The sequence below is a fragment of the Aulonocara sp. 'chitande type north' Nkhata Bay genome, linkage group LG5 (genome assembly GCF_057382095.1).
Source record: "Aulonocara sp. 'chitande type north' Nkhata Bay isolate Kocher_YH1m ecotype deep benthic linkage group LG5, A_spYH_male_GT1.1, whole genome shotgun sequence".
NCBI classification, from domain to species: domain Eukaryota; kingdom Metazoa; phylum Chordata; class Actinopteri; order Cichliformes; family Cichlidae; genus Aulonocara; species Aulonocara sp. 'chitande type north' Nkhata Bay.
The window spans coordinates 21,345,647-21,373,120 of NC_141348.1; the positions used below are offsets into that span (position 1 = coordinate 21,345,647).

Below are 27,474 nucleotides of genomic sequence, written 5' to 3' on the forward strand. Positions count from 1 at the left end.
TGTAAAAATACATCTTTTGGTGCCCCCTACTGGCAGATTTATGTACATGCAGCGTGAAACTTGTTTCCTGTGTACAAACCAACGACAAAATAACAACAGAGAGGTAGTAGCTGATAAGGCTGACCCAGTTACTGTCTGATCTCGGCAGTATAGTTTTTCTCAAGAAGAGCAAAAGAAAGATGAGGTTACTACAGACCCGGAGAAACTCCTTGTTTGTTGTTGGGCATAAGAGAGCTGGGTTTGTATGCAGCGCATCAGAGGCAGCATTAAGGAAATCAACCTTTGTGGTAACATTCAGTCCCTTTGCTTCCCTTTTCCCATAAACTGTGTGATGCACAGTGGTTCATTTTAAGGAACTGCTGAACCACTTAAGATTTGCTCTGTGAACTCTGTGGGACACTCCTCCCATCAGATGGTGCTATAAGTTTTAAAGATCTTAAAGGGTGAAAAGAATGAAATGGAAATAAAATTTGACATCATTTTTTATGATCAGTATTTGAATAATGAGTTTCTGGTTTTTACATTTTAATAGTGTACTGCCGTTACACATATAAGCATAAAAATAACCTTACTATTACCAATATTAAAAAATGTAATTGTTCTTCTTGTCTTGCTGTTTCTAACAAGACAATTATGCCTTCTCCGCCAGAACCAGCTTGCATTGCTGCAAAATCACCAGCAGGTGGCGGGTTCTTATAACAACAGCAATCACTAGTAATCACTGTGTAGTAACAGGTAGTGTGAGTTCATGCACAGCTCCATTATTTTGTTTTTATATGTTCTGGTAAGAAAGTATTCACATTTTGACACGTATCCTCCCAGATGAGATTGTTTTCAAGAGCATTTAAAATGTGGTGTCAGGTGAATAAACCCACAAGTGTCAGTGTCTGTCACACAGCCTCAGACTAAATACAGCCAGACCCCCCCAGACCCCCACCTCGAGGACCTATAGGTAGCTTTGCACCTGGTCCCATTGGGCCGCAGTTTTAAATTCACTTCACTGCGATTAAAAGTGGCACATGGTCCACAAGCTTACACCTTGAAACCTCTTGAGAGGCAAGTGCAATAAGCAGATCAGTTTATAGGCATTGTCACCCTACTCACTCTATACACCACCATCTAAGAATAAGCAACAGGTTTTAAGGGTCGGTTGCTGCCCCGGGGGGGGTCTAAATGAAAGTGTGTCAGTGTATGTATTTGTGGCAGCAAATATAGAGAGACCTCCTCTTCTCACCTCTGAGAAAGAGCTAAGATTAGAATCACCCTCTGCCCAGCATGTATCACTATCTGAATATAGCCTGCTCCCCTTCTCATGCCTGCTGGGTCTCACTCCGTCTGTCCTCTGCCCTGCCTCTAACTATATCCAGCCTTGTATAGATCTCCAAACACACTCCGGTTTCAATCCACAGCTTTCCCTCATAGGGTATGGAGAGGGAGAGGAGAAGCCATGCTTAATTCTTGGGCTGCAGATCACAGGTAATCATATTCTTAAAACATTAACAAACAAGCACGAAAAGGGTATTGGCACAGTATATTATGCCATATATGTGCATCTGACTTTATTAGCCCATCAGTGGACCTATTGTGCTGTAGAAATGTCTGAAAACAGTAAAAAACAAAAAACAAAAAAAACAAGTAAACAAAAAAAAACACATTTAGCATGTATCCACAGTTCAAATACAGGAATTAGCAAATTATTGACCCTTTTGCACCACTTTCTAATAAAAACCACTTTTATAATTGCTTTATAATATATAATAATTACTTTGAGATAATAGCATTGCTAATGAGTGTTGCTTATAAGCCTTTTACAGGACTCTTGCCGCAGGAATAGCCCGGGTGTTTCTGAAACTTATGGCTCTCTTCTACACAAGTGCACCACTTGCTAATTCTTTACATCAGTCTTTTGTTTGTTTGTTTGTTTTTCCCCCCTTGCTTTTTCGCGCAGTGATGTGAGAAAAAACAACCTGTGATGTTCTTATGCATGCAGAAGCTCGACCACTTTCCTGTTGGCTCCTCTGCAGATCTCCATGTGGACGCTGCAGGGCGCCCTTCTGCCTGCCGTCTGGATGCCCGGTAAGCGCCGCCCTGCTCCCTCCCTCCGTCCGCCTGCTGACTCTGAGCTCAGTGAAGACGCCCTTAGCAACAACACACAGCTGCACCGTCGAATAAGATACTCGCAGCGCACAGGAGAAGGATTTAACAGTGCAGCGTTACTGCACTGACCTCAGGTGAAGATTTTACGCGACGGGGATTCTGCTCCGGTTATTAGTGCAGTATAAACATGAGGCGTGAATACAGTTAGCCTGTTCTGGGCTAGCCATCCCCGAAGACGAGCGAAGCACCCCCCAAGCTGTCCCGAAGGAGGACAAATCCTGGGGGCTCTTGTTTGCTAACTACCAAGCCAGCTTACCAGGAATAGGCACGGGAATGGTGCTCTGGATCGACTCATTGTACTGTCAGAGAAAGGCGAGGGGCACATGGGTCAGACCATCGAGTTGTGATATTTGGACTCAAACTAACGGAGGAAGCGGCTCTCCGGCGGACGAGTGTTTCGTGGCTCTGCGAGCTAGCTGGCTAGTTAGCTGAGGGAAACGACCCCCACCGCCTGTTCATTTTTTTAATTGTAGCTTGGCCCATGTTAGCCAAGACGAGTGTGAGAGCAACACATGAAAACACAGTAAAACTAAGAAGAAACTACTGCTTACACTGGGAAGAAAGCTTGTTGATACAGAAAGGAAAACAACTTGAGTTCAGTCGAAAAGACAACTAACGGGTACTCGGACTGCTATCAAAACACTGCAACAGCAGACTTTTTAATACTAGTAGCTCAGTTTGCTAGTTTGAACTTTTATTCTCCTTTTTTTTTTAAATCTGATTTTTCCCCTCACTTTGGATGCTGGCATCTAATATTAATTGCAATCATGATGATAATAAGCCGGAAACCAGAGGGCCCAATAGCAACAGGTAACCAAAACAAAGTAAAACGTTGTTTGTCTGTACGTTCGCTTCCTCGTGGTCGTGTGAATAGGATTTATTTGGGGGTAATTTAGAGGTGAGTATGATTGGGATTTAAAAAAATGCCCTCCAAGTAGCTGCAGAACTGGTTAATTTCACAAGTGTCTTCGCGGTCACGTCGCGTCTGTGGGGATAGAGCACGTATATAAGCTACTGTAACAGTGCCGTGGGCTTCTCACAAGACCCGACATGTTAACAAGTTTTCTTTTCCTTTTGCTTACCCTGATCAGTTACAAGACTTTTATCTAAGAAGGTTTTGAATGTCACACCAGGAAGCTTATTTTATTTTCTTATTTTCATCTTTCTCGTAAACTTTTATTGTTCTATCAAAGGGTTGATAAGCAGTAATATCTCAGTTGGCATCCTTTTAAGACGCGCTTTTGGAATTTGTACTATGACCAGTGTTATTATTGTTTTATGACACTGTGACTGATCTGTTTTTGTTTGCTTATGTGCAGATTTTTTTTCTTAATTTTATTTTTTTAGCTGGTAATAAGAAAGAAGCCAAGAAAGAAAGAATGAAAAATGACAGAGCTGTCATCGTTATGTCATGTCATATGAACCCTGTGGTTTACCTTGCCTCTGTAAAACACACTTTGTCCAGAATGCCAGGAAGAGGACAAAAAGCTGAGCCTTTCCCCCACCACAGCCACGCTCACACGTTTTATGACACATGAGCTGCTGTGTTTGTTTGCCTGAACCCTGTTCTCTATCCTTTACAGTGCCGAGGAGTTTTCATAGTGGGGAGAGCTGGACATAGTGGGCTGGATGTTTGGGGTTACACAGATGTTTGCTCTCTGTTTCTTCTCTTTTTTTCCTTTCAAGCTTTGCTTGGACAACAAATTCAGATTCTGTACAAAAAGTGCTGAGCACCCACTGAGCGATTAGGAGTTTGCTAAGGGCTAATGGAGTCTGTGCTTGGCTAATATTGTGTGTGTAGTCCTAATGCCACTGTTTGCAGTGCTGTGCAGGTTTAATGCGTGCGTATCCAGGCAGCAGGTCTAATCTGTCCAGAAGCAAGCCTGTGCTGGGAACATAGTCTCTGACGCACCTACACATGGTTACAGCACTCTCTGGGACTCACGAGGGAGAACGCCAAACTCGCCACAACTTCGGCTAATGAGCTACTCACCCTGATTTCAAGCTGCACTTTACACAGTTAGTTTTAATCAGTTGGTGTATCAGCTAGCATGTAAGCTCGATGACTGTTGTGGTAAACAGTTGGCCAATGGGAGCGATTGCCATTTTTGTAATTGGCTTCCACCCACAGTCCCAAATGCCGTGCTCGTCCATCTACTGTAGCCGTATCATCTCGTATTAGGTGTTTGGCTCAATGCCAAAGAGGTGAGCATGAAACACAGCACTATTGAATGACAGGCACAAGCATCCCTCTATATTAGCTCTAATTCCAAACACACCTGGTGTGTGCGCCACATGATTTGGGCTGAATGGACAGATGGGCAGACGGAAAGATGCTGTCGTCACAGAGGCATCTGTTACCCCCATTAGGCCAATAATACCACTTGCAGCGCTAGCGATCTGGGACCCTAAGCCGCGTGTAAGCTGGTCAGGTTGGAGCGCTGGCCTTAGACACAATGTATTGGGTACAATAGCTACAGTGATGTATCTGATAATGGTGGTCTTTTCACTGCAACTGTGAGCTAGCCTGTTGTGGGAGACCGTATTCATCCCCACTGGCATACAGAGATCGGTGTAATGCAAGATGTCTTGCTGTGGTGGCTCAAGGGATTTGTCTAGTTGTACAATGCAGTTTGTTTTAGCATCAGGGTAACTAGAACTGCTGGTGTGATTGATGAGATGATTAATAGGACATTGCCTGATTTGGTCAAACAAGGATAGTGCGTCTCAGTGGAGAAAATTAAATTGCATTCTGTTGACGTCACCTTCGAGGATCGTTCTGTGCTTTTGCTGCAGATTTAATAGCCTCACATCATCACACTGATTGACTTTGTTCATCACTGTCCCTGCAGCTCGCCATGGTGACGGTCTGTACGACTCGTACATGAGGACCGACCACATCCTGAAAGACGAAGCAGACACAAACAGTCCGTCGGGGCTACCCCCAATGCCCAAACACACAGTAAGTATACACACACAAACACGCACGCATACGCGCATAGCCAGTTAAGCCCTATTTCCTGTGCTGGAGCACACTCTGTCTCCAGACTTCCTGCTCCTCTGAGAGATATTCCCTTGCCTGTGTTCCTGTTCATCACATTTGTACCCCCCCCCTCCCTCCCTCCCTCGTTCCACTGTGTTCTGGCTGCGTAGGATGGGCAGCTTATCTGTTTCCTTATCTCCAACATGTGACTTTCAGTAGATTTTTATACCCTTCATTTAATAGCATTGTGTGAGTAAGACTCATTTATTGTCCTAGGGCATCAAAGTTTGGTGCCCCGGCAGTTCTCGGTGCTTGCGTCAGGGAAACTACGGTGAATTGGCCAATTTGTTTTTTCGGCTAAAGTGAATACAGAGTGCGCTTATCTTGCCTTCATCTGTTTTTGGACACGTCATTTGACTCAAACCATGTTAATGAGCAGGTGATATATATGCATGTTTACGGTGCTTACGGTAACTTTCATTGAGGATACGACCTCATTAATCTCAATAAATTGACCCATATACCATAATTACTTTTTGCTGTTCTGTTAATCCATTCTGAAAGATAATTAGGGATTTGCTTTGAGTTTTTTAGGCAGTTTTACATTAAAGGAGGGTTATTACCAAAAATAAATGATCTGTTTTAGCCTAGGTAAATATATATATGTGATCTTATAAATGTCCCCTATGGCAAAATAAAATGCACATACACACAAACAACAATAGTCCACAGGCCTACATGTCAGTAGATGAAAAAGGCTGGTTTGATATATTGTAAAGATTTATTGGGCTTGAAAATGTGACCCACAAACAAACTCACCAATCAGCATTCTCCCCCTCTCCTCCCCTTCCCCTAGCTCGTGTAATCCTCCATCAGTGGGCTTGCACAGAGTTTAGGCCTAGTTTTCTATTCTAGTCCCATCCTTCTTCCTTTGTGTTTTGTGTCACGCTCACAGAGTTACTGTCCTCCGGTGAATGTGACTGACAGTAACTCGCCCCAGTTCAGCGTGTTCAGTCCTCAGACACTAGCCTCATGCTCTATTAAAGTAATAAACTGATAGATGAGGGCTTGATTTGCTTTAATAAATTGTACTCATAGTAAGTTGAATTCATGAGCCCCCACCTTTTATAGCCGTGTTCTGACTGTCACCCAAATTACGGCAGCGTAATAATACCATCATTTGCTTTGTTTGTGACAGAGGTTTGTGTGGTTGCTGCAACCTTGTGTGAGCTTCAGAGAGAGGAGAAAAAGATACTGAGGTGTTTCTGTAGCAGAAAGAGATTAGCTCTCCTCCATCTGTTGCACCATGCAGATTTGCACACAGGGGACTCCACCCTCTGTAATACCTGAGTGAGAGAAAATGCCGCACGCTCTGATTTCTCTTCCCGTTTGGAGCCCTCTTACGTTTGAATTTTTATTGTATTTTTCAGCCGGGTCAGTCAGTAATCCATCACAGACGCTGTTCCCCGTGTGGAGAGCTTTGATATGTATGTCAATATTTGTGTATGTGTCTGGGTGAAGGGGCTCGATCAGTGACATTCACTGTGTACTTTGGAACAACAGCTGCATGAGACCCTGGGTCAGCAGCAGAGCTGTTGTAATAAGTTAAGACTATATAGTTACATGTATGGAAACCCATCCCGCATTCCCACTCTATTTTTAGAGAGCCCAAACCTGGTACAAAAACACACTCTCAGCTGAGTCCTTTCTCCGTGGATGATCAACACCCACTTTTCCTAAAAAAAACAAAACAATCTTCCCAAAATCGGTCTGCCCTTAGAGTAAAAAGTGTACATGTGTAAGAGAGAGACAAAAAGCGCGAGGATATATCCCTCTCCAGTCTAACTCCTTGTACGAAGGCTTCGGTGAGTTCATGTCTTAACAGCCACACATCTTCTATAGTTTAACAATATAATTCAACTTTAATGACCATCATTTCCCTTGTGCTCCATAATCTTGCGGAGCGTTCTTTCCGCTAGAGAGAGAGAGAGCGAGGAGGAATGAATTCCTGGGGTTGCTGAAACGAAGCTGCTCTCCGGCGAGACTCGAGACCGTTCTTTAAACTCCTTTAACCTTCACCCCCAAGCAAAGGTGGAACTGTCACTTTTAAAGTTTGTGGACAGTTATATTGGGGGGGGAAATCGCCTAGTGACTGTGCGATCACTTTCTTTTATTCTGAACTTCATTTTGTATGTAGATGCTATTTGCAGTAATTAAGGAGTAAGTTAGAAGTTAAATGTTTATAGCAAGATTATGACAGCACTAACAATGATTAGTGGTATCTTTCATCTAAGCAAGGATACAAACAAGTAGGTGGGGATGTGGGTCGTTTTGCATGTGTTGGTAGGAGAAGAGGGGACGTTGCGCATTAGCATTTGCTGCCAGACTGGATCTGGATCCTGTCGTGCTGGTTAACCAACTGCAAACTGGATGTCTGCTCATTTCTCTCCACCTGAGACTCTACAGTTGGGTGTTGATATTTTGATCTGCATCAAATACAACCTTTTTTTTCTTGTTAATAATCAGGATTTAAAAATGTTGCAGACTCTGTCTTATATGTGGAGCTGGAATGATGCAGGATAATATTGAGTTTTGAGTCATTTTTAGAAGACCCTCAGTTAAGAAACTGTTTTCTCTTTGTAGAGCAAAATAAACTGCATTTGCTCTGATATTCACCGACTGCGTCTTGTAAAGTCTTGTTTTGCCTCTGTGTCAATAGGTTGTCAGTAACAAGGCTGTAATGAGGGATCAGGTGACCATCCGAGGTGCCCCGTCAAAGGTGAAGTACCTGTATGATGACTCGACTAGCAACCGCAAGGTCAACGCCATAACCACAGCAACCACACTGAACAGTGGGACCACTCATGAGACACCCACTAAACCTGCCCCAGCCTCCAGCCTGTCCAAAGAGCACAGTGTGGACAGGTGAGAAAGATGGACATGCTAACTAAGTAAAATGTTACAGGCGAGATGATGACCAGTCAAGCTGTCGGTTAACACATTTGTTCCATCCTCATTTGCCACAGCACTGAATCCAGTAAGGGCTCTGTCGAATCCTCTGGCCCGCATGGAGCCGGGAATGGCGTCAACAGCAGTAAAGTGTGCGGCCCACTAACTCCTGATCAGGCTCTGAGACTGTACCGAACTCAGCTCACCACCCTGGAACAGGCGGAGATCCACTCCTACCCAGACATTTACTTTGTGGGACCCAATGCAAAGAAGAGGCCCGCAATTGCCGGAGGTAGCAACAACTGCGGCTACGATGACGAGCAAGGAGGTTATATTCACGTCGCCCACGACCACCTGGCTTACCGCTACGAGTTCCTCAAGGTCAGATGTGTTCTGATGTTTGTGGCTTTAAATTTGTTCTTTCATTTTTAGCTAAACAAATGCTTGTCCTTTCTCTTACTCTCTACAGATCATTGGTAAAGGTAGCTTTGGCCAGGTTGCGAAGGTATATGACCACAAACTGCAGCAACACCTGGCTCTGAAAATGGTGCGCAACGAGAAGCGTTTCCACCGGCAGGCGCAGGAGGAAATCCGCATCCTGGAGCACTTGCGGAAGCAGGATCGTAACGGCACCATGAATGTTGTGCACATGCTCGAGAACTTCACCTTCCGCAACCACATCTGCATGACCTTTGAGTTGCTCAGCATGAACCTGTATGAGCTTATCAAACGCAACAAGTTCCAGGGCTTCAGTCTGGCACTGGTCAGGAAGTTTGCGCACTCCATCCTGCAGTGCCTGGAGGCTTTAAGCAGGCACAGAATCATCCACTGTGACCTCAAGCCAGAGAACATCTTGCTCAAACAGCAGGGTCGCAGCGGCATCAAGGTAAAGGCGGCGCCTTCTCGTCTGTGCTGTAATGGGTCTGTGCGTTTGGTTTTCATTTTCATTTATATCATTTCTTATTCTCTTGCCCCTACCAGGTGATTGACTTTGGTTCCAGCTGTTTTGAACACCAGCGGGTCTACACCTACATTCAATCTCGTTTTTATCGAGCTCCGGAGGTGATCCTCGGTTCACGTTACGGCCTTCCTATTGACATGTGGAGCTTTGGTTGCATTCTGGCCGAGCTGCTGACTGGCTACCCCTTGTTCCCCGGCGAAGATGAGGGCGACCAGCTGGCCTGTGTTATGGAGCTGCTGGGGATGCCGCCGCAGAAGGTCCTGGAGCAGGCCAAAAGAGCAAAAAACTTCATCAACTCCAAGGGCCACCCTCGGTACTGCGGTGCAAACACTTTGCCCACCGGAGCCACTGTGCTGACAGGGTCCCGCTCGCGCCGTGGCAAGATGAGAGGCCCTCCAGGTAGCAAGGATTGGAGTGCTGCACTCAAGGGCTGCGAGGACCCCGCCTTTACTGACTTCATAAAGAAGTGTTTGGACTGGGACCCGTCTTCTCGCCTCACCCCCAGCCAGGCCCTCAGACACCCTTGGCTGTATCGCAGGCTTCCCAAACCAATACCCGGGACAGAGAAGAGCCAAGGAGCGTCTGTGAAACGACTCCCCGAGCACCACAGCACCTCCTTTCCCTCTATTCTGGCCAAGGGGGGGCCTGGCTTAAGCTCTACAACTGCCAGTAACAACAAACTTAGAAGCAACATGATGGGAGATTCAGGAGAGGCCATACCTCTTCGCACGGTCCTACCTAAACTTGTCTCGTAGAGAGAAAGCGAGAGATAAAATCCTCTAATCTCCTCCCTCGCCACGTTTTCCCACTCCTCAGGAGGAGTCAGAGTAAAGGAGAAAGTGGTTTTAAAACAGCTTTGTTTGTTCTTTTATTTGTTTTCTACTGCGAGGTGTCGACACCCCAGTCTTTGGTTTTTAATAATAGTTGAAAAGAGAAAGAGAGGAATAATAAAAGAAACACTCAAAAGTTTTTATACAGCGGCTGTGGATTTTCCGTTTACAGCCACAGGACGTGGTTTGATATTAGATAATGCTTTTTAAAAACAAAAGAAAACTTCCTCGTGTGAGTGGACAGCTTGTTCAATGAGAAAATATCTCTAACCTGTGTGCGATCTCACGTAAGTGTTGTGTTTTGGTAAAACGCACTGAAGCACACCTGCACTGTCACTTGCCTCACTTCACTCTCTTAAACTTGAAAAGGGCTACAGAGATTACTCTTATCAAGTTAGACTTAGCGAGATTTGTTCAGCCAATGGATTTTAACTAGAAGACAAATTGTTAGTTTTTGGGTTCTGCGAACACTTAACTCAGTTATCCCTCATATATACAACAAAAATGCCTTCAGACTGGTAATACAGGATTGGCTTTATGTAGCGACAGATTCTGAAAACAGAAGTAAGAAGTTTATTTTTTCCTCTTTCCTTTTTCTCCCCACAAACACACACACATACACCACTTTTCCTCATCCCTTGCACTTGTGTGTCAGCTCAGTATGTGATGTTAATACTATGGAAAACGCTGAGAGGACATAGGACAACCTATTTATAGCCCACTGTCGTCCTCCTATTTTCACCGTACACGAGTGGGGAAAAAATGGGGAATCGGAAGAACAGTAGAGCTACTCGGACTCGGTCACAAAGGCGTCGCGTTCGGTACCTCACAACTGGTTTGCAAGATAGAGAGTGAGAGGGAGAGAGCCGTAAGTCAAAGCACCTAAACACCTTTGGGTTGATTGGCTGGAAAGTTTTGTATGAATGTCACCTGCCCGTGCCTGTAATTGGCTGCCGAGATTGTTAGCGGTAGTGGTCCTAATGGGTGGGTAGTGCAAGGAAAGATAGATCACGGGATAAAATGAAGGGCAGTATGTTCAATATGAGCCAGGATATTTTATTCTCTGGAGGAGAGATGTGTGGAAGACGAGCCAGTGACAAAACGAACGGTTTTAATGGTACTGTTGAAAGAAACGTTTCTCAGGGAGACATACTTGATACATCCCTTAATCTTAAAATTTACTGTGTTCCACTTATAGTCATGTATCCCGACTGTGGATGAAGATGGCATGCAAGCCCAGTCCGCTCAGAGCGAGAGCATTTACGAGAGTCTGTGAAGGGGGTCTGCATGCTCCACAATCTGACCTAGATTCTCTCTCCTCCCCCACATTCACTTTTATCGCTCCTCTTTTTTTCTCACTCTGTCTCATGTAGGGCAGGGAACCTCTTAAACTCTCACATACACAGTGAATAATGGTGCTGTCCAGAATGCACACGTACAGACGCGCACACAGAAACATGTCAGGTGCATGTTGGTATGGACCACACCATTCAAAGAGTTCTTTCTCTTGTCCCTCATTTTCTAAGTGAAACTGTCAGGGATTTCTACTCTGTCTCCATTTTTTTTTATAGAAGTGGTTTCTAATGCTTTTCACTCCTGAATATCAAAGGATGTCAAATGCAAAAAAAAAAAAAGAAAAAAAGAAGAAGAAAAAAAGAGAAAAGTCATATACTGTCATGTTGTACTAGTGGTGTGAGTTAGTAGGGAGGGTGTTTGGTGTTCAGCATGAAATCACAACCTGTTATCAAAACTGAGTGACTATGAGAGAAACTGTACAGTAACCAAATGAAGTTGTGATAGTTTCTTTTTCTAAGAAAAAATAAAAATGATTTCAGTGAACTGTTAAGCTTTGGGGTGATTTCTGGATTGAAATGGGCTTTTTTTAATGAATTTTTTTAATTCCATGAGACATGTATTGCTCATTTGTCACCTAGTGTGAAGCTCTCATCTCCAAAGAAACCAGGTGTGGGGGGGGGGGGTTGTTTTGGGTCTTTTTTCTGCCTGACATCAGGAGCTTGTGTCAGGAAAACAGTGGCTTACACTGCAGTCAGCATAATGAATCACTTTTAAGTGAACTGGATTTCAGTCAGCGATCAGGTTACAGACGGTAATGAATGAGTCAATAGCCTTTTATACTGAGGCTGCCTTGTTGTTATGCCACCTTTATTAAAGTCATAAAGATGTAAGGAACAGATGTGAGAAAATACGCAGCACACATACGGGAAGACGATTCAGCCTTCCAGGCTATTGGACTGCGTTTTAGTTCTAGGTAGTGAAACAAAGTAAGTGTACCTGCTACTTGTGTTTGTACCAGAGCCGAAACAGCTGCTCTGCCAACAAAATTAACAATGAGTACAGGCTATCTTAGTAAACTGATGAGGAAGTGCTGACAGTAATGTTTTTGTTGTTGTTCATTTACAGCTTCTGTGACATGTGAAACTTCATGTTGATTATGCTAAATTATGACCCTGCTGTCTGACTCCTGTTCCTAGCTGACAAAAGTGGCACCCGGTGTGGTCTTCTGCTCCACGGATCTAAGTGTTGTGCTCTCAGAAATGCTCTTCTGCATACCAATAAACAGTTATTTAAGTCACTGCTGCCCTCCTACCAGCTCGATGCAGTGTGACCTCTGACGTCAGCGGGGGACTTTTGGCGGGAGTGCAGCAGCTCACTAAATGCTTTCTCCTTTTTGGACAACACTTATCTAACATAAACAAAGATGCCATATTCCAAGTCACTTAAATCACCTTCCTTCCCTTTTCCGATCCTCAGTTTGAACTTCTGATCGTCTTGACCGTGTCTACATGCCTGAACGGCCTGATTTGCTGCCATGTGATTAGCTGATTAGATCTCATTATATATAGATTAAATTGCCCCTCCTCCTGATATTTCTCAACTTTTCTCTTGTCCTTTTATGTCCTTTGTGTCTCGTGTCCTGATGTGACACAAAACCAAAACACAAGACCGCTAAAAATAATCCTGTCAAGAAAAATTTGGAAGAAGACGCCTGCTTTCGTAAGATCGCAGACACTGGTGATTCATGGCTGTTTACACTGTGCAGGCTGGTGTCCAGTGGGATGAAAAAGTCAGGTACACATGCAACAGGAGGAGGAGAAACCGGTTGAGCAACATGACTGCATACAGAAACTAGAGAAGTGGTTTGTGATGACTAGGTAGCCGGGTATACGTAACAGAATTTGACACAGGTGTTTATTGCCAGCTGATCTTGAAAATACGAGGGTTGCCTTAGGGTAAAAATGATGTGTGTACCATTATTTTGCCTGAGCCTGGGTGTGGCACCTTCTTTCCATCAGCAGTAGGTCAGGGTGCCCTTATTAAAATCTTTATTCAAATATGAGGCTAAGCAGAACAAATAAGCAAGCAGACAATGCATGCGAAAAGACAGACCATCTCATTTTATTGTTCAGGGAATTTAAGCCTACAAGAAAACTTCTGTCTTTGTTTTGATGTGGTAACCCGTCCTTGTAAAAACGTTCTCATCTCACGTTGTTTGCGCTGTAGCAGAAGAACAGGTTTTACAGGGATGCATTTCTCCTGTATTCAGCTTTCCCTTTAAAATGATTCGTACAATCAGCTAGTAGAACTTGACAGACTCTAAAGCTAAGTGATTGAATCTTTCTCTCTTCATCTCTTTTGATTAACATAAAAGCAGATTAGACCAATCCCATTAGACATCAACCCAGTCACCTTCTGACCATATGGTGTAAAGCTCCTCTGTCCCTACATCCACTTTGACACACTGATTTCTATTTCTGTCAACCCCACACATCTCTCTCCCACACGAGAATCTCCCAGTGAGTCTAACCCTGCAGACCATATGGAGCCACAGCAGGATTTTTGGTGCTGAGTCTGAACGAGGAGGGGCAGAGTGGTGACAGGTTTCTGGTTACCTTGCAGGTTAGGAAATCTTGACCTGCTTCTTCCTAAAAGTTTGGCTCTAAGTGTAAACATATGTTTCTGTCTCTCTACAAGCTCCGCTATGCCGTCGATTCGATCGGATAACTTTATTTTTATTTGCCTGTTATTATACATAATAGGTTTCCCTGTAGTTTAGTGAAAACATATTAATTCCTTTAAGACTTTAAGGTTCTTTATTTGTGTGCAGAAGCTGTTGCAAACCTTTGCCAGAGCAATATAAATTAGTGTCATCTGCCAATGATTTTAACATTTTAGGCATGTTGCTTACAGTCATGTGAAAAAGATAAATCACCTCATGATTCAGTAGCCTGTGGAACCACCTCCATCAGCAGTAACTTGAAGTAATGGTTGTGTATGTCACTTTGTCAGTCTCTCACATCGTGGAGGGATTTGGGCCTGGCTTCTTAAAATGTTTCTTCTTGTTTCTTAAGGTCTCACCACAGTATTTCAATCAGGTTGAGGTCTGGACTGTGATGTGAAATTGAAATATGTTGATCGTTTTCTTTTTCAGCCAATCTGTTGTAGATTTTCTGCCGTGCTTGGCGGCATTGTCCCTGTTTCATTGCCCAGTTTAAGCCAAGATTTACCTGTCAAACAGACGACCTCACATATAACTCTAGAACACCTTGGCATACAGAGAGTACAAGGTTGACTCAATGAATGCAAGGTTTCCGAGCTCCTGTGGCTATAAAACAAGCCCAAATCATCACCCCTCCACCACCGTGCTTGACAGTTGGTATGACATGTTTGTGTGATATGTGTTTGAATTTCAGCAAACACGACGCCGTGTGTTAAGGCCTTCACACACCGGACGTGTAAAAAGATTCGTGTGAATATTTCATGCCTTTTTTCTGAGCTAGATTTTTCCCATTTTTTGCAGATGTGAATAAGTAAATGTATTCGTAGCTCAAAATGTGCACCAGTATTGACTATATAATTATATAGAAATATTTAAATAATGTTATTTTACCTCAGACACACAGCTAAATGCTGCTCTGGGTCAGTTGGTTCTCTGAATTTATTTCTCTGCCTCCTCAGATGCAGGTTAAGCAAGAAAAGCTTAACTGCCCAACTGAAATCATGCACTATCTACGACAGCAGTCATCCCGCTTCAACTCCTGAATCAAACCTAGAAATTCTCCCTGCTGATTCCTTCTTGTGAAAACTGGATAAACCTAGGAGCTCCTTTTCCTCCTTTTCTTGTTTAGAAACATCGGGATCATATATATGTGTTACACAACCAGAAAATGTGGTTGTTTGCAGTGTGTAAAGGCCTTTGCCCGCTCTATCTCCGCTCTACAGTCCAGAGGACACTCAAGTCTTGTGGTTTGTTCAGATGCCACTTTGTAAAGCTAAGCCGTGCTGCCACGTTCTTTTGAGAGAGAAGAGCCTTTCTCCTGGCAACCCTTTCAAAGGAGCTGTACTTGTTTAGTCTTTTGCTAATTGTACTGTCATCAACTTTAACATTGCTGGCTGAGGGCTCTGATATGTAGCTTGTGGGTTTTCTGCAGATTATTATACAGCCATAGACTGAATTTGTTGCGACACTCACAGGTGGAAATGCTCCAGACAAGCAAACTGCAAACAACAAAATATCTGCTTTCACAGAAATGCTCACATTTGCTGATGATCAGGTGCTGAAATGCATTTGATTAGTAGCTCCTGGCTGCTACTTATACCCTCTTAAAACCTGTGGAAGCAGTACTTTAAAATACATAAAAAGTGAAGCCCTACCTCCAGTTGTTTCTTGCCATGTAGCCAGTTTTCAGAAATTCAGTTCATTTGTCTCAGATTTCTGTCTTGCTCCCAATAAAATAAAAGTTTTAGTTTGTGTGAAAAATGACATTTAATCAAACACAATGTTGCAGTTAGACTGGACATAGAATGCTAACTTTCAGTCGACGCAAGAATACATTTAGGGCTTAATCTGCAACTTGTATCTGCACCAGAATTTGGTGCTGCTGGCTGGAGTTTCAGCAGCAGTTGTTAGGCCCTGGCACCTCCTTCTTTTAAAATAAATGGTGTTTCTAAAGACACTCGGGGTAGCATAGGGACAAGAGGATATGCCAAAGCTGGATTTATTGATAGATATTAAGAAACATAAATAAGAAAAACGTGGTTTTAATAAAGAATGAGGTCATTAGTAATTCTAGTGATTTATTAAGTAGAGTATCAGGTTTACCCAAAGAATTGGCCAAGAATTTGTTTTTTATTTTCTAGTGCAGTCATCTGTGACTGCAGACTTCTCTAGCCAGTGTTTAAGGATGAGACAGAGACTGATGTTTCTTGGTAAATTAAAAGGATGCCTTTAGGGGTCTGTCGAGCCTCTTTTTGATTTAGTTTGTTCACATATTTGCATGTTACAAAACTTCGTTACGAAGCTCGTTTTATGTAATTTTGAGCTCTGTGATGATCCACCAGCGGCAGCCTATTAACGCTGCCTGAACTGAACTGTCTACTGGAATGGCGATTCTCTGGTGAACTCCATAGCTCATTCTCTTATTCCTCAGTAGGCTCACTTCAGCTCTCCAGTTACACAAACCTTTCTTTTTTTGCACGATGTTGGAATGGACAATACTGTCACACACACACAGACACAGCCCCAGGTCACGGAGTGCAGACACACACCAGAGCTATGAGTGTCGTCTGGCTTCGGTCCACTGGAACAGCTGAGGTACGAACCAGGCGAGGGAAGCAGCAGGCGAATGCCACATTAGTCCCTGCTGTTGCACCAGTACACAAACTCACACACAAACACAACACATGCCTCCACATGCACAAAAGCAGACTGACTACAGCTCACTGTTCCTTACTCATGTGCACACTCACAGCTGAGCTCGCACTAGTCACACACACAAACACATGCACAGCTGAGCACATGTCTATACAGGCTGAACAGATGCAGATCGTTGCGAGAGGTGGGGTAGCACTTCAAGAACATTTGCCCACCCAACCCACCAATCTACATTCCACACAGACTGCATGATACACCGTGTGCACACTTTGTTCCCCCCCATTTTTAAAAAAATTTATTTTAAAAAGCATCCTATTGCAACCTTTAAATTAATCTTTCTGGTTGAAACTGTATCTATTCCTCAATGTATTTGCTGCCTGTACATACAGCCCCCATATTTAGTTTGCCAGCTTGCTAGACTTGTTTACATGACCCCGGCTGGATCACAGTTGGGACTGGAATAGAGGATGACTCATCCCCCTGTCTGCAGAGGTGAATCTGACTGTGTGTCTTTTTCTCTATATGTGTATGTAAGTTAGTGTGTGCTTTCTTATAGCCTTAAGTAACCGGTCTGCACAGCAACACTCTAGGAAGACGCTCCAAGGGCGCATCAAAGCAATCCTATCTCAAAATCTGTCTGCCCACCTACTCAAATTTTCCACAGTCTGGTCTTGCTCAACATATTTATTATTAACCAGGCGCTCGAGAGTGTTTTTCTTCTGACATTTTTGTTTTCATCCACCCAATAATGTGTCAGGCATGTGTATTTGTGTTGTGTCTTTCGACAACAGGTAGTTTGCATGAAAAAACATAATATAAGATAAACTTGAGGTTGTATAAAATTGTTTACTCAAATTGGATCTTAAAACTATATAAAATGATTAAGAAACACTGAAATTCAGTATCAGATAATGTAAATAAACAGATAATAAACAGGGAAGCTTTAGTCCCTGACTTTCAGGACAGAAACCACCATAAAGGATATTTATCTTGTGTGATCGGGAATGTATGCTGATGTGGTTGACTCATTCAGGCTTTATGATAACTACACCTACAAAATTACTTCTAAAAGCCATAAAAGGCTGCTTGACCAAGTGGTGGCAAGCTCCTATCCTTAAAAGTCTTCCTAAATGACATCACCCATCTATTCTGTTTTATTTTCTTTATCTTCTTTCCCTCCCCATCAAACATGCATGCACTCCCTTGTATGCTCCGATAAGCCTGGTGACCCAAGCCTGTCCACTTTAAACATGTCACGGCAGCACAGCAAATCATTGTACGTTGTGCTCGATGTTTAGCTGTCGCTAAGAGAACGCGACCTGCAGGTTATCTGTAGTAAAACATCAGACTCGTGTTTTCTGGTAAGGCACCTGCAGCCTGGAAACTCTTGCCCCATCTATTCTGTTGCTGGGTAAATGGTATATTTATGGTGGGTTTCGGGTTTCCTTTAAAAGACAGGATAACCTTTAGCAGGGAATTTTTGGAGTTTGGAAGACAGTCATGTTCTGGTGTGAACCTTTAGTAAACATCAGCACTGACAATCAATTTACACCACCTTCACTGGCCTATAGTTTTGGAAGCGGTTTGGCATTTGTAAAATAAATAATAAAGTAATTTCGGGTGCTGCTTGTATATATTTAACACATTCATGTGTGTTGTGACTGTCTTTGCATCAGTAGATGCACAGAGTAAACACCGACTCATCACTTTCTGTCACATGGTTTATCTTGTTTGTACTTCTACAGAGTCCGCTTTCGAAGTATGGGAATCTGTGTATTCCAGTGTTGTTGTGTTGGAACAAAGAATTCTGAGAAATTTCAATTTTGTATTTCTACTGGACAACAAGATAATCGATTTACTGTCCTTTAGTCACGCCAGCTGTTCTCTGAATGCTTTCATAACCACCCGTAATTCTTTATCTGTGGCTACTTGAGAAGTCAGCTCAATGCTGATTACACTGACTGTAGTTTGAAGAGGGCATACTGCATTACTTTGTAACAAGGGACAAAAGCTCCACTGAAATCACCCCTGAAGGTATTACACAGCACATTATATGCTGGCGTTTGCGGGACAGGGTGGCACCAGTGTTGTACAAAGATATTTGTGCATATGTTTGTAAGTTTGCGTCTTCAGGGGAAGCCCCACTGGCCTCATTCTTCTCTATGTCCTCTTTCTGAGCTCTCTCTCTATTGTTAGCAGCTGCTGAGTGGATTGTTGTCCTAAGAGTTTTTTCCATGGCAGAGTGTGAGGAGCTGCTGTTACTGTCTGCTTCTGACAGGAAACATCCTGACCTACTGACGAGAGGAGAGCAGCGTCTCCCACAGGAGCCAAAACAGTGAAGAGCACACTTTGAATTAGCCTCTTCTTTCTGTATTATCCTACCCCTTTGTCTTATACACACCAACACACACACACTGGAAGAGGCTAAAGCAACGACTGAACACAATCCATCAGCTGAGCATTAATAATTCAAGTGCTCTGCAAAGTGTTAATGTTTATGTTTCACTGGCAGCTGAGCGCAGACTTAGTGCTACATTAAGGCCTAAGGCATTGTGTTAAGAGGCAAACTGGCTGCTTAAACATCGCAAGCAGGGTAAAAAAAATCCTAATAAAGGGAGAGACAGAAAAAGAAATGAACAGAACAGAAAAGACGTGGCAGTATCATTTGATTTGTAAGTCCTTTAGTTTTAGTTCTAGCCATTTAGTGTAGCTATAGAGCTAGAGATCAGTAGAGCACCTCTAAAACCGCCTAATAGCAGATTGTGTTCTTTGATGAATCTATTTTTTTTTAACTAAAAAAAGACAGTTCCTTGTTTACTGGTTCCTGGTTTTATGTGTCCTTTGACTTTTTTTCCTCCTTAGTTTTCTTTTTTTGGTTTGGAGCAAGTAATTAAATGGAGTGTCTGCTGGTTTCCTGGAAAATACACAGAGCCAAGAAACAGTCTGGCACATAACCCACAACATTTTGCTTAGACAGGGCCAGGCTTGCTCTTTCCACTGTTCCCAGTCTTCAGACTAAGTGAAGCTAACTAGCACTTGACTGTATCTTCTTCACTTTTAATGGGCAGATATGACAGTGGCATGCATCTCCTCGACTCATCTTCACCACAGAACAAAAAAGCATGCATACAACAGTGTGCGAGGCCTGCTGCAGTTAACAGTGGTAGTGCACTGGTCGTGTTCCCTGACAGTCCTGGGTTCAAGAGTTCAGGGCTTAATGTTACTAATCCTGTCAGTTGGTGAAAGATACACTGGGAACGTGAGGCAGGGAGGGAGATATTATGTATATACAGTATGGATATACTAAAAGTCCAAAATGGTCTATTTATGTCATCTATCCGTAAAGATGGCATGGGTTCACATCATCTAGATAAGCAGGTGTGGTTGTTTCTGTTAGTGCTGCATGCCCATGATGGTTTACTGTATATGCATGTCAGGGGTAGGCCAAATAGTACGCAAGAGGCGTGACAGGACATAATATTGGCAATGAGGAATATACAGTATGTTTTAGGAGTGGACTCCAGGAATGGAAAGCTGTACTAGCAGGGTGTGTGGGTCACACAACCATACAAGGACATAGTAGAGGCAATGGTCATACCAGCCCTGCACAAGCACATACATCAGTGTGGGTGTGTGCATGTGTGGTGTGGGGGGTGGTGGTGCCAGCTGGGCAGCTTAAAAATAGTGCCGAGTGGAGGATTGCAACTGCATGGGACTCTAAGAACACATGACCGCAAGTCCAGTAAATCACAGCAGATTTCTCTCAGCTCTGTGATGTCTGCTGAGACAAAGAGGATGATCATTAAACCAAGTTATGTCTTAGGATTCATCTCAGCTCTCTTTCTTCAATCATAAGACACCAGCAGAAGTGTGATGCAGGCAGGTTAAGGTGATGCTGTAAGTCAGTTAGGGCTGTATTAACAGAGCAAGTACGCCAAGAATATGGAATATTCTGAAGCAAATCTAGTCGATCAGACGTGTTAGGGCAGTGGGGCAGTAGGCTGAGTGTAGGAGGTGAAACGTGATGAGGATCAGACTGGCAGGATTAAAGAGCACTGGCTGGGCTGACCTCTGCTAATACGCAGAACACAGTGGAGGGAGGAAGAAGCACCGCTAGGCTGCAGGAACAGCTGTTCATTAAAAAGAAGCACAGCGCTCTTCTCCATAACAGATCAACACTCATGCACAGATGTTAATACATTTGATTATGTACAAAACATGCAGCAAATGTAATCTATATAAAATGTCGGGCTGATTTAAACTGGACCATATTCCCATGGACAAAGTGGCTCTTTCACCTCATGTAATCTCAGTTTGGATTAACATGGATTATTGGATTACGAGCCCCCCCCCCCCCCCCTGCAGGGAGGCAGGGACACAGACTGAGAGAAAAAAAGATGGACAGCTGAAACTTACACTTGCAGAACGAAGCTGATACCAGTAACCACATAGCTTAGCTTAGTTTAGCTTATCTTATGTTAGCATAAAGACAGGAAGATGGGGAAATAGCTAACCTGGCTCTTAAAGGGTAACAAATTCCAATAAGTGACTGAACTAAAATTCATACAGTGACTTGTTTAAATAATTTAGTATAGAACCTAAAATGACATGTTTCTGTAACACAAAGTTATTAAGCTAAGCTAAGCAGGCTCATATATAGCAGACAGACAGGACAATGCTAACCTGCCAGAAGATGAGCTTTAATCAGAACATCATATAAGCTGTTAGTGAACAGTCAAGGAAAAGATCCATAATATATATTGGGCTTACCTGGTAGAAAACACAGAACTTTGGTGTAGTAAAATAATAAAGTTTTGGTCCACATGACATTTAAAGCTTCTAATATTTTTTTTCTAAATTTTCCAACACAAATGAGATTCTACTGTTTTGAAGTTTAAAGCGTTTTTTCTTCAGTTGTGTCTCTGCCAAATGTTCAAAAAATTATAAAAAGTTAATGGTGAACTAGACTTTACGCTGAAGCAGAGCATAAAGTGATTTACGAGCCAGCCTTAAATACCATGAAAGATTTTTTTATTTTCATGGGATTCTGAGCACCTAGACAGATGCTCAAAGAGATTCCTGAAACTTACTGTGAACAACAAATATGCTTGGAATCACTGTCTTGTTCAAAAGTCCTGTGATTACCAATATTAAATTTCCAGAGGACAGCACATTCATTTTCAAAATTACCTATAATATACACAAAAATCCAAGAGTCACATAATCAAGTTCCCGCAATGGCAAGGGACACCAACCACCTCCACCAGTGCCTGATGGGATGGACTTGTAGCTGATCTGCTAGGGCCAAACATTTAATCACTAAAACTGACTTAGAGAACTCTGTTACTGAATCTCTGTAACGTCACCATGAGTTTTTATCTTACTGACATCCATGTCTCTTAGATTTTGATCATGTATTGAAACAACTTGTCAGGTTGGTGAAATAGAATAAATTCTTTTATAGCTGGATCCTAAGGTATTGCACCTTTACATGGCTTCTGGAAGCTTAATTATGTTTTATTACAGCTGTAACTGATCTTAAATGGACGACTGAACAAAGGAGAAACGGGCCAAGTTTGATATATAAACATGCCATGTACTTGGCTCAGTGAGAGAACACTGATTTAAAGCATGGAAACTTGAACTGAACTGAATATGTAAACATAAACATACACTGTGAGCTTCATGTTGATATCTCAGGAACAAGCAGAACTGCGGTTAGTGTACCATGCTGTTTGGATATTCTGCATATGCATCTCCATCCGTGACAAAATAACAACCGCCTGGGGTCAAAGCAGCCCTTTGAGTCATCTTAAGGTGCTGAGTGTGTCCTAGGGTCGTATCAGACAGATTTAACTACCAGCAATAACTGAGTGAGTGTGAGAGTGTATCTTCTTTCCAAGACTGGGTCAGTGGACAGGAGTGAATCATTGGGAAAAAAAGCAGCATGGAATTGTTGTGTCTGGTTGGAAGTGGGCCTTATGCCAGTGGACCAATAAATGCAGAAACTCTCTGTGCAAAATAACTGGAGCATCCTGCAGCCACATGCCACTGGGTCAGCAGAATCAGACCTGCATATCTGTGTGTGTGCCCAAAAGTGAGAAAGAAACAAGAGATGGCCAAAGCTGTAAAATGAAAAGGAAAAGGGGGCGTGTGAGGCTGGTTGTTAGTAGGGTGGAACTGAAATTAGGGCGTTCTTTACAGCTGAGCAGGGCAAAAGAGGAGCTGGCAGCAGAAGTAGGCTAAATAATCATGTCCTATCATCAAACAGTCTCTTGTTTATTGGTCGGGGGGCAGAGGGGGACAGGAATGTTCATGTGACTAAAACGTGAGAGCAATTGGTCACACATGAAACCCACAAGTTGTTGTCCTTCTATCCATGAAAGAGAAAAGAAAGAAAGAAGGAAATCTTGTTCATCTGCTTATTTCTTTTACCAGCTTAAAAATATCCCTCCTCAGCTCCACAGAGGACCAGTTTGAAAAAGGCCAGACTATGTGACCATGAGGGCTCTCGTGCCTCTGCAGGGACCTCTGTGATATAGTCTCTGTTCTCTTATGAAAGGGGGATTCCAGTGACGGTCACATGCTTCCTGCGGCGCTATAGAAGAGGCCAACTACTGCATGGAAAATAAGCCGTACATGGTTTTCCTTTGTGTCTGGATGCATGTGCATACAGCATTTCTATAGCGTTGTGCAGGTCAATGTCAGTCTATGCTTAACGCATTCCTTTTTTGTCTTTAGTTCCACAGGTATGTACCATAAGTGTGTGTTAGAGGGAGAGAGAGAGAAGTGAGTTTAATGTTTGGTCTTTGTCATGAGGGCTTTTATGTTTTATTCTTTCATCTGCTCCCTTTAGCGTTTGCCACAGCAGATCATCTGCCTCCATCTCACCGTATGCTCCTCTGTCATGTCAACCCTTTGCATGTCCTCCTTTACTACTCTTCTAAGGTCTTCTTCTTTTCCCTCCTGCCTGGCAGCTCCATCTTTAGCATCATTAGTTCAGTGCATCCACTGTCCCTCCTCTGCACATGTCCAAACCATCTCAGCCTTGCCTCTCTAACGCACTAAGTCACTCCCAGTGAAACCCTTAACATCTTCAGATCTGCCACCTCCATCTCAGCTTCCTTTCTCTTTGTCAGTGCACCATCTCCAAACTGTACAGCAGAGCCGCTCTCACTACTACCTTGTAAACCTTCACTTTCACTCTTGATGCTATATACTAAACAATATATATATTAGCTGTATAATACCAGTAGGCCAGCTCTAATAGTAATTTGGTATGGCTTCGCGGGCCAAATGTAATTAGGCTGTGGGCCAAATTTGGCCCGCGGGCCAGAGTTTAACACCTATGCTTTAGATGGTTGACCCCAGATATTTAATTTCATCTGCTTTCACTACCTCTTATCCTTGCAGCTTCAGTCTTATACTGTACCTCTCTTCCTCTCATCCACACACATGTATTCTGACCTGCCTCTGCTGACTTTCATTCCTCTTTTCTCCAAAGCATACCTCCACCTCCCCAGGCTCTTTTCCACCTGCTGCCTACTCTCACTACAGATCATAATGTTATCTGCAAATATCATAGTCCACGGAGACTCCTGCTTGACCTCATCTGCCAGCTTGTCCATCACCACCACTGCAAACAAGGGGCTCAGAACCAGTCCCTGATTTAATCCCACCTCCACTTTGAACCCATCTGTCACTCCTGCACACCTCAACACCGTGTCCTCAAATATCACATACTTCTCTGTGACTCCTGACACCTTCACGCAGTACCACAGTTTATCTCTTGGCATCCTGCCATTGGCTTTTTCTAGATCCAGAAAGACACAGTGCGACTTCTTCTGATGTTCTCTATACATCTCCATCAACACTCTGAAAGCAAAAAGCACATCTGGAGTGTCCTTTCAAAGCATGAAGCTCACCGATTGTCACTCTCACTGATAGTTTCTTACCCTAGCTTCATCAACACGTTCCCATATCTTCAAATTATGCCTATCAGCTTTATCAGCATACCACCTTTGTTCTTTCTTTCTGTTCCGTTATTTGAGGTTATGGGTGTTATTTGACTGGACGCAAAACTCAAAAACACACGAGACGCGCCATTACTCCAATGAGTGTCCTTTGACTACGATGACCTGGATGACTGAGAACCTTCACAGACACAGTGTCCTTTATTATTTTTCATCCCCCCCACAACAACCCAGCAGAAACGTTCCTACCTCTTAACATTTACCTGATACTACACCCCCCTACTAAATAGGATGTGATGCTGGGATATAACCAAGAAATCAGATTAGACCCGCACGCTTTAATATGATGTTTCTTCGGGCTACGAAGTGAGCATCCAACCTCCTTTTAACGGTCTCATAATTGCTCGCCTCTTCGGGAGTCAGGTGCAGGGATACCTGCCTCCTCGCCCATAGTGTAGATAAGGGCGTTCACTTGATTTTCGTCCGCTTGCGTCTCCAAGTCAGACGCGATGCGAAATCTGTCAAAACGCTTTATCCATTTGGTCCAGTCGTCGGACCTAAAAGTGAATGTCTCCGGCGGGGTGACTTGAAACTGACTCATGACGTCACGTCTCTTTTCGCGCAGCTCCTCTATGGCTGACCTTTAACCTGGCACCGACGCCGAAACCTTTCGCTTATACCCAACTAACGTTTCCAGTTGTCTTCTGACACCATGTTCCGTTAGTTGAGGTTATGGATGTTATTTGACTGGAGGCATGACTCACAGACACGAGACGGGCCATTACTCCAATGAGTGTCCTTTATTATTTTTCATCCCCCCACAACAACCCAGCAGAAACGTTCCTACCTCTTAACATTTACCTGATACTACACTTTCTACTTTCTTCATCTCCCTAACTATCCCACTGTTCTTTGCCACCTTCTTTTTTGAATATATATCAGCTTACATCTGTTCCAATCACCACTCTCTTCCCCTGGGGACACTCTCTACCACTTCAACCATCTCTTCTTCCTTCCCTCTAGTTGGCTTCAAACATGCCTCCCCCATTCCTCTTCCTTTGTCTTCGGCCAATACTAGAACAGAATGAGGACCTTGTTCATTCTTAACATAGGCCGCACTGACCCAATATGGAAGTCTCATTCTTGATGATTGGTATGTTTGATTTGGCAGATTTTACACCGGATGCCCTTTCTAATGTAAACCCACCGATTTGTGTCTCCTCTTGGTTAAGTGAGTGTGTAACTCTACACAAACGTGCTCCATGAGAATATTGTGAAAGAACTTGTACTACTTTATGAAATGAATTAATGAATTATTTTCACTTCCGTTAGCACACTTGCACACCAACTCACGAATTAACTCACGCTTACACTATCATCTACAGACCATGACATATTCCAGAAATGTATGTAGTGAGACTGCACGTGTCTTTGCACACGCTGTATCACTCCACCACAAGCCACATGACTGGACTGCCTCATAGCTAGTGACTATGACTTATCGTTGTGATATTTACAACCTACTATGTTTGAGAACATGAGAAAGAGAGGGATACCGTGAGAAAGGAGGCTAGAGAAAGGGAAATTTTAGTAATGCATTAAATTACTAAATTAAATTAAATTGTCTTTAAAAGCTACTGTATATCTGTTTCTAACAAAACTAGAACAGAGAAACCAGATCTCCTGAGGAGAGAGCATTTTATTATTGGCTTTCTGAAAAACCAGACCATAAGCATGGAAATAACTGAATTTCTAGTTGAAGATTCTACAGATTATTGTTTTTTGGCTAAGTGAAATCAGACTGCATGCAAACAGATGCAGCTAAATCAGAGTAAAATGGGAAAACATTAATTTATGGGTTCTTGTTGTTTCACATAACAATTACAGAGACATGAGAGTCAAAGAGAAAAGAGCCAAAGTTGGTGGGAGACAAAGATCATAAGAGGGCATTATAACGGGTGTGTGTCTGATTGTGTGTGTTTGAGTGCATCAGTGGGGTGAGCAGGTTCATCGGGTCCCATGTTGGGCAGGAGGGTTGGAAGTGTTCGGGTGCTAGAATCCTATATCAGAGCCAGTGCTGACCATGGGTCTATATCAAGAGTCGGCTAGAGTTTCAGCCCTGCGTGGAGGATTATTCTGAGAAAGATGGGTTCTAGCCAGCCTGAAATAACTGATCCAAACTTGCTTTGACTTATGCACTCTAATGAAGAACAGAGAGGGGTGCAGGAAATACGAAAGGAGATGCACCTCCTGCCCCTGTCAGGAAGTTAAAAGAGGTGCTGTGAAACAGGAGAGAGTGTCTAGGGAGCATTCTGGGAAAGAGTGGAGAAAAGGAAAATGTCAACATGCCAAACTGTGCAGCCCTGTGCACCGGCCACGCATTCCTGATTCTTGTAGAACAGGATAAACTTTGGGACACTGCTGCATAACCCATGGATAGAAATCTTCTATGTTTAGTTGGTGTCATATAGTCACTCAGGTTGCTTTGATAATGAAGAAAGGTTGGAGCCAGGACACTAAACCCTAGGTGAATATTGTTATAAACAGGTCAGACCAGTGTCTGGGTAGACACTATAAGTACTCCACGAGTTATGTAAGGAGACTGTGTTAATTCATCAGTACAAAGCTGTCAAAAGCTCAGGCGAGCGTTTCCATTTTCAGAGCCTTCACTCAAATATTCCGCATGTGGTATATGGAGTCTGTATGTGTGTTCACGTGCTTGTGCAAAAGTGTTTTATAAGATGTACTCTCTGCATACATATATATAGGTGGTCCGTCAGGACATGTGATGTGCTTCTCTTACATAACTGTGGATAAAGAGGCATAAAGACAGAGATGTGCCTGTACACCATGCCAGAGAAAATTTCTGTTGGTTGGAAATTTATGAAGCTTGTAAGATGTCCTTTATCCCTGGCATATTAGCTTACTTGTAATAGGAAGCAGTTGGT

At 43.1% G+C, this 27,474-nt stretch overlaps 1 protein-coding gene across 3 annotated transcripts; it reads left to right on the forward strand.

The window, feature by feature from the left end:
• The first annotated feature begins 2,094 nt into the window (after positions 1–2,094).
• On the forward strand, positions 2,095–11,719 carry dyrk3 (dual specificity tyrosine phosphorylation regulated kinase 3). Of its 3 annotated transcripts, none has more exons than XM_086292003.1 (6): positions 2,095–2,967; positions 5,010–5,119; positions 7,860–8,065; positions 8,167–8,470; positions 8,559–8,975; positions 9,071–11,719. In XM_086292003.1, exons 1-6 carry the CDS (start codon positions 2,925–2,927, stop codon positions 9,803–9,805), a joined length of 1,815 nt encoding a protein of 604 aa, XP_086148129.1. In that variant the 5' UTR covers positions 2,095–2,924; the 3' UTR covers positions 9,806–11,719. The 3 variants fall into 3 exon arrangements, with proteins under 3 accessions (XP_086148129.1, XP_086148130.1, XP_086148131.1); XM_086292004.1 differs by having other exon boundaries at positions 2,101–2,231; XM_086292005.1 differs by lacking the exon at positions 2,095–2,967 and adding an exon at positions 3,029–3,055.
• The last annotated feature ends 15,755 nt before the right edge of the window (positions 11,720–27,474 follow it).